At 39.3% G+C, this 7316-nt stretch overlaps 2 protein-coding genes across 5 annotated transcripts in view; both read left to right on the top strand.

The window, feature by feature from the left end:
• slc25a15a (solute carrier family 25 member 15a) overlaps positions 1-4305 on the top strand; it is a 6446-nt gene extending 2141 nt beyond the window's left edge. The window contains exons 4-8 of one of the 3 annotated variants that reach the window (XM_046075040.1): positions 1-197; positions 1332-1472; positions 1565-1740; positions 1847-2005; positions 3198-4305. The exon at positions 1-197 is cut by the window's left edge and continues 1 nt beyond it. In XM_046075040.1, the coding sequence (XP_045930996.1) occupies positions 1-197; positions 1332-1472; positions 1565-1740; positions 1847-2005; positions 3198-3319 (795 nt within the window). In that variant the 3' untranslated portion in view covers positions 3320-4305. The remainder of the gene's footprint in view (positions 198-1331; positions 1473-1564; positions 1741-1846; positions 2006-3197) is intronic. The other 2 variants (XM_046075039.1, XM_046075038.1) reach the window with 2 other exon arrangements.
• Positions 4306-4899: 594 nt separating this feature from the next.
• Positions 4900-7316, top strand: part of stoml3a (stomatin (EPB72)-like 3a) — a 6670-nt gene continuing 4253 nt past the window's right edge. The window contains exon 1 of one of the 2 annotated variants that reach the window (XM_046074090.1): positions 4900-5011. In XM_046074090.1, coding sequence (XP_045930046.1) covers positions 4933-5011 — 79 coding nt within the window. In that variant the 5' untranslated portion in view covers positions 4900-4932. Of the gene's footprint in view, positions 5012-6728; positions 7112-7316 lie in introns of those variants that run through there. The other variant, XM_046074091.1, reaches the window with a different exon arrangement.

Raw genomic sequence — 7316 nt, 5'->3', positions numbered from 1 at the left:
TTCCCCACCATGTACCGCGGCTTCATCCACTGCTTCACGTCGACCTTCAGGCAGGTGGGACTACGTGGTCTCTACAAAGGCACAACCCCAGCCCTTATAGCCAACATCAGTGAGAATGCTGTGCTCTTTGTGAGTTATGGTCGCTGCCAGGATGTGATCCGCTTTGTGTCCAACACGGATAAGGGGGCCGATCTCAGGTTTGACACTGACAATTTTGTGTAATTATTTGTGTATCCATTAGAAGCTCCATAACTGGCTGTGGTGATGAACATTTCGACATACCAATATTGTGTGACATAACAGATATTAATATGAACCAAGACTGTAGTTGTATAGCTTAGTTTGCAGACCATCAGTGTGACGTCTTAGAATCGTGTCGGTCATACATTTTTCCTGTTACTGTTATCATTTATATCATCCCCACTTCCTTCAATGTCTTCCACGAATTGGTCCACACCCTGTGCAGTAAAGCGTTTCACCATGCACTATTGTGCAATGCTACATTCACACAATTCTATATCACTGAATGACTTTGGGGGGCATTTTGAGAACTTAGCGATTACTTTAGAATTTTTCAACCATGACCCTATTTTCCCATGTTGTTGTGTCTAAGTGGCTTATTGGGGCAATAGTTCAGTCCAATGTTGAGTGAGCGCACTGCGGTCTGCAGTAGCGAATCAGGGCTACAATGGAATACTTGCAGGCAATTGTGCCCCATCAAAGTTTGCCCACTAAAGTGGTTGTTTTTGCCACTGACAGGCTCAGATTGTTGTTCTTACGTGTCTGACAACATTGTCGAAAGGATCCTTTCAGAGACAGACCTTTTTTAAAGTTTAAGATGCTTTTTGCTTGACCAGAAACATATCACTCTCAGTAAAGATAATAAAATGTGACGAGGAAGGACATGTTTTTTGTAAATGGATGATAAAAAATATTAGATGGAAATGACTCTCAATCTTAGGAGCACATTATTCAAAGAAATTGTCGGTGTCTAGCCAGTCCCTTGACATTTAATGAGAAGGTGACTTTGTCTACTGAAGACTTTTTGTTTGAGCTCTTTGAGATAGAAACAATTCTATCAGATCTGGACCAGGAAATGTAAGTGAAAACTATCTTGAGTACATTCATAGGATGCTTTTTCATTTAGTGCACTTAATGTGTGTCAGAGCAAATTCCCTCTTATTTGTGGTTACGAGAGGAAAGAATTTATGTTTTTGTCTTATATGTAAATGTCCTGAGTGAACCTAAAGACTAAGGTATTCTTCCTGTAAGCACACTAAAAATCTTTTATTATTAATTCTTCTTATGTACTCTTTTTAATTTCTCATCAGTGATCTTCAGAAGGCATCCGCAGGGTCTTTAGCCTCCATCTTCTCCGCCATGGCAATATGCCCCACCGAGCTGGTGAAATGTCGCCTGCAGGCAATGCACGAAATGGAAGCATCTGGCCAGATCACAAGAGGACAGAGAAGGTAAGCGTGACTTACAAGTGATGTTGGAAAGAGCATGACATGTGGAGTTTAAGTTTATACACATTTGACTGTGTTTTGTGGTGTGACTCCAGCACAGTGTGGACAGTAGTGAAGACAGTGTTGAAGACAAACGGTCCCCTGGGTTTCTACCAAGGACTGACATCCACCATTGGGAGGGAGATACCAGGTTACTTCTGCTTTTTTGGGGCCTATGAACTGTGTCGGTCCAAATTTGCACAGTACATGGGCACTGACAAGGACAGTATAGGTATGGTTAAATTATTTTCCAATAATATTTAATGAGTCATTATGCTGTTTTTAATGTTGTCATGTTTCTGTGAACTGCTCCCACAAAATAATTTTGGCCTTCGCAGGTATTCTTCCACTCATGTTCAGTGGTGGATTTGGGGGAGCTTGTCTTTGGTTGGTGGTTTATCCCATAGACTGTGTGAAGTCCAGGATCCAGGTATACTCTTTAACTGGGAAGCAGAAGGGCTTCATGAAGACCTTCATCAGTATCATGCGCACTGAGGGTAAGATTTGAACATACATTCTAAAATTGAAATTAAATATAGTCTTTGTGAGACATTGTATTTTATTTAACTTGACAACAATGAACACCAGAGCATATAAAGTAGTAATATGTGAATATTAATGTACAGTATTAAGGGTGTCCTACATGACAGCAGCAAAGCATTCTGAGAGAGAAATTTGAATGTGTCGCACAACATATAACATGCAAAACATAAAAATTTTAAAAAGAATAGATTTCTGAAGGAAGTTGAAGAGTGCTCACAGCTGAAAATTTCCAGTTGAAATTATTGAAATGGTTGAAATACTTGGAGTGTGTCAGTTGAAATGCAATTTGTGAATGAAGCAGAAATGGAGGTTACAATGGAAGCCCTGAAAGAATTTGAAGATTCAAATTACGTGTAAGCACTAAAAGCGTTGAGAGCAATTGAAATCATCAAAGTGTCAAATTGTAATCACTGAAAACAAATGAACTCTCATTAAAAAGTAAGTGCTGAAAGCAGTTGAATTATGAGTTGTGTAACCAGTGACAGCGGTTGAAATGTCAATTAATGAGTAAGAGATGAAAGCACTTGAAATGAAAATGCGTATTAACAGGACAGCAGGTATGTATAGAAATTTAAAATGAATAATCTGGCCATAGATCCATACATTCATTGTGGTTTTTTATTTATTTATTTAATTTTTTTACATGAGTCGGATCAGATTTTCAGATACTTTATTTGGGTACTCATATCACCACATGAAAGCATCAATATAAAGAAAGCATGTATTTGTTGAATGTGTCTGTTTCTTTGTGGCCTTAAAGTAAGCGGTAGATCAGTTATACATTGATATATTGTTCATGAATCCTATGGTGCTCAGAACAGGATGATGGTGCTAATGGGCTCACAGGGTGCCAACAAAACATCTCAACAGAGCAGGCTCTAAAGGGCTATTTTTATTTTTATTCTTATCTAATACTTGTAGAATTTCTTTAGAAGTACATTCGTTGGCCTGATTTAGATGATAAATTAAGGGATGAATTTGATATAAACTTGTATAATGTAAACTAGGGCAGCTGAAGTTTTTAGACTGCTGGTCTGACTTTGACGCAGTGTGTGGTTGCATCCTGTTACAAACTGGCCCAAGCTGGGGACCCGACTCATCTATGGGGAATGACCTGTGTAGCTGTTTGACTCTGTCGTCCCGCAGGGTTCACTGCTCTGTACTCTGGCCTGACTCCTACCATGATACGCACCTTCCCTGCCAACGGAGCACTCTTTCTTGCTTACGAGTTCAGTCGCAAGTTCATGATGGAGAAAGTTGGTGCCTGAGGTGGAGGATCTTCTGGTGAAGCACTACCATGTCCCCTTTATTTTTTTTATTGTGTCTTATTGTTAGCTTGAAAAAAGACCAAATATTTTGTAAATATTGCTTGGTATGCCTATATTTGAATATACTGTGAACAAAATAAACACTGTGTCTATACTGTGCTGACCACATTTTAATCTTAACATCCATATGTCTTAATTTAATACTTTGTGAAATAGAGTACAGAATAGTAAAGAATATGAACAGCTTTCTTCCCAGAATGAATGCTCATCATTTTTAACCTTAGGTTAAGTTGGAGAAATTATAAATTCAATATAAAAGATAGCTGAAAATTGGACTAAACAAAGCTGCAAAAAAAAGAAAAAGAGTAAAAGTCAGATTTTAAAAAAACGTGTAGGACAAATGGTTTCGCTTTGACTGATCTGTAACAATGACTTCTTAATGTTTCTCTTTTTTGTTGTGTGTCACAGTGACAGTAAGAGAAGTAGGATTAAGCAACTGCTAGGAATTATGAGTAATCCAGCATGATGGAAAATTAAACAGATGTGGTCATCCCCCCAAAATAAAAAGGCTCACACATATCGATTTTCGTTGTGCTTTTGATTTTTTTTACTTCCATTAAAAAAAAAAACAACAACTAACAAAATGATCCTGGTTGCATTTCAAACTCATCAACTCATCAAGGACAAAGGGAGCCTGTTGTGTTGTGTGTAGTGTTACTGTAACAACAGGATTCACATGTACTTTTGTACTATAAGCAGTGAGCTGGCTGTATCATGTGACAGTCCATTAAAGGAACTTCATCCAAAAATTATCGTAACAAGCAGCTCACATGCTGGTTCTTATGATACACATACACTGTGTACTGTGCTGCTTCACATCAAAGAAATTCCTTTTTTTGATGTTGTAGTCAGGCTGTTTAACATACTGTAATTATGTAACACTCTGTTATACAACACTTTGCAATAAATATAAAATTGATGATGTATATTTTTTATTGTATTTTGTACATTTCTTTAGTAAATTGGTGGTAAATTGTGTTTATTTGTACATTCCTTCACCTCCCTCCTTTACTGTCTTCCTCTCTGCCTCACACATTCTTTGTCTGTGTATTTCCTCCTCTCCTGTTTAGGATAGATTTTAATAAATTTCCAACAAAAATCTCAACGACAACAGTGAAAACTCATTCTCAGTTTTTATACATTTTAAGTGTGAGTAAACTTTTATTATAAGATAGGAAAGACGAGCTTGACCTTTACTGCTCTCATGTTTCACAACCTGGATACCATCTATTGTTCATTCATAATCTCAGCAGGTGTCAGTCTCCTGGACGTGAATGTAAGAGTATAACGGGAAAGCACAAGAGTTGAATGTTAAGCTTTCTTATACAGGAGCCACACAGAGGCTGGTTAGGCTCTATGGTTCACGTTAACTGTTGGCACCCACTAGGTGAGCCCGAGAGCCGCACCAAGACATCGTGAGTGTATGTGTGTGTCTCTCAGGCTCATGAAATGTAGCAGGTAATGAGAGAAGGGGACAGACCACACCCCTCACAGAGAACAGACAGGTAAACAGGTGCTTTGCTCGCTCCATCACACGCACAACATACTCAGTAATGATCTCAACAACATCCAGCATGGCCGAGATGGTTGCACAAAGTAAACTTCAGATCAACTGCATTGAGAATGTCGAAGGTAAATACTTTTACAGTTTTCATTTTGATCATCAATCAAAATGTTTATTTTTTTCACCTTGCTTATAAGTCTGAATTATTCAGGGTGCCAATGCCAAGAATAATAGATGTTGTTTGAGGGCAACCTGATTCAACTATAGTAAAAGGATAAAATATGTATAAATGGATTAAAAAGTCAAAAAGTAAACAGAATTACTTAATAATGTAATGAAGAGCACAATGTTTAACATACTGACAGGATGAATAGTTTTACTAAGTCTATTACTGTATTAATAATAACACCTAATATTAAGAATTGGTGTCTTTTTGATACTCGACATTTTCAAATTTAAAATGTCTCAGCTTCTTCCTTCAAAAGCACCAGTATCTTTGGCTTTTGGACTGTTGTATGGAGAGTCCAAGATAATATCTGCAAATGCCTAGCTTGTTTTGTCTGTACATCAGTCCACAAACCCAGCAGAATAAAGCAGAGAAAAGAGGCTATGGGCAGTGTTGGGCAGTAGCACTAGTTTAACTACATTTCTCAGTAGATTTGTGGTAGCGTCGCTATTTTCTGAATCAAATGGCTTTTCAGTAACGAAGCTCTTCTATTGACCGAGTAGCGCGGTAGCTTCCACACACGCTACATTTTCCCAAGCATTTCTGAAGGATCAGTAGCCTAAGTAACGCCACTGCAACACACGGACCTGTATGTGTGCAGCCGGCAGAAGCGAAACGCTTCCGGGTGACGGTGACATCACGTACTGATCCATGGGCTGATGTCTGCGACTTTGTTGCAGGGGAATAAAGACACGCGCGATTGAGTTGCTTTCTATTGTGATAGTTATTGTAACACCTCTTGTGAGAAGGATCAGGGTCCAGCCTGGAAACCTCTTCCTCTAGTGAGGTGGAAACTTTGATATGCAGTGGCAGAAACTTGTTTCCATGAGAGGAGATCTATCTATCTCTCTCTCTCTCTCTCTCTCTCTCGCCCATTGCCATGAATGTTGTTTAGGTGGCAATGTTGCCAGAGCACAAATTCACATATGAACAATTAAAAATATATAATTAATTAATAATGTGATAATTAAGTTACTTTATACAAACAACAATGGTTCTCCGTTTGTTGCATGAGGAAATACATTTAGCTGCAATGATATGGCAATAAGTAGGAGAGTTTTTGTGTTTCTGATTTAGCTCTCTCTGGCACACAAACTGTTTGGAGCATATTTTTAGTCTTTCTTCTATTGCTACTGTGGAATGAAGTTAGTTCAATATACACTAAGGCCTATGCTGTGTGTGTGAGTGTTATATATATATATATATATATACACACACTCTTGAACAAAATCTTAAGACCGGGGGAAACATTGCAAGTCATCATAACTGGGTTGTAAGTACTGCTTCAAAATGCCAAAAGAAGAAACAGGAGCAAGAGACAAAAAATAGAGAGTAGGCAATTTATTGAAAACTGCATTTAAACTCAAACAGGCTGTTCATCAGCTGATCAAAAGTTTAAGACCATAGCCCAAAAATAAACATACAACAGAACTAAAAGTGTCAAAAGGACTCTTGTTCTTGTTCTTGTTGATCACTTGTTCTTGTTGATCACTTCAAACACTCGTTTCGGCATGCTTGATGCAACTGTTCCCAGGAGGCTGCTGGGAACGTTGCTCCATGTGGTGAAGATGGCTTCACAAAGGGCATCCACGGTCTGGAACTGACGTCCGTTTTTGTAAACTTCCCTTGCCATCCATCCCCAAATGTTCTCAATGGGATTTAGATCAGGAGAACACGCAGGCTGGTCCAAAAGAGCAACGTTATTCTCCTGGAAGAAGTCCATCGTCAGGCGGACGTTGTGAATTGCAGCGTTGTCCTGTTGAAAGACCCAGTCATTACCGCACAGACGGGGGCCCTCAGTCAAGAGGGATGCCCGCTGCAACATGTCCACATAGCCAGTCGCCGTTTGACGCCCCTGGACAACCTGAAGCTCCATTTTCCCATTGAAGGAAAAAGCACCCCAAATCATGATGGAGCCTCCTCCACTGTGCCGCGTAGAAAACATCTCCGGTGGGATCTCCTTGTCATGCCAGTAACGTTGGAAGCCATCAGGACCGTCCAGGTAAGATTTTTTCTCGTAAGAGAATAAAACTTTCTTCCACCTTTCAATGTCCCATGTTTGGTGCTCCCTTGCAAATTCCAAACGGGCAAGTTTGTGGCGTGGGAGGAGACGTGGCCTTTGAAGACGTTTTTTGTTCTTGAAGCCCTTCTCTCGCAGATGACGTCTTATGGTTATTGGGCTACAGTCAGCATCAGTAAGTGCCTTA

Source organism: Micropterus dolomieu, linkage group LG17 (assembly GCF_021292245.1).
Source record: "Micropterus dolomieu isolate WLL.071019.BEF.003 ecotype Adirondacks linkage group LG17, ASM2129224v1, whole genome shotgun sequence".
Lineage (NCBI taxonomy): Eukaryota > Metazoa > Chordata > Actinopteri > Centrarchiformes > Centrarchidae > Micropterus > Micropterus dolomieu.
This window is presented reverse-complemented; position numbering and strand designations above follow the sequence as displayed.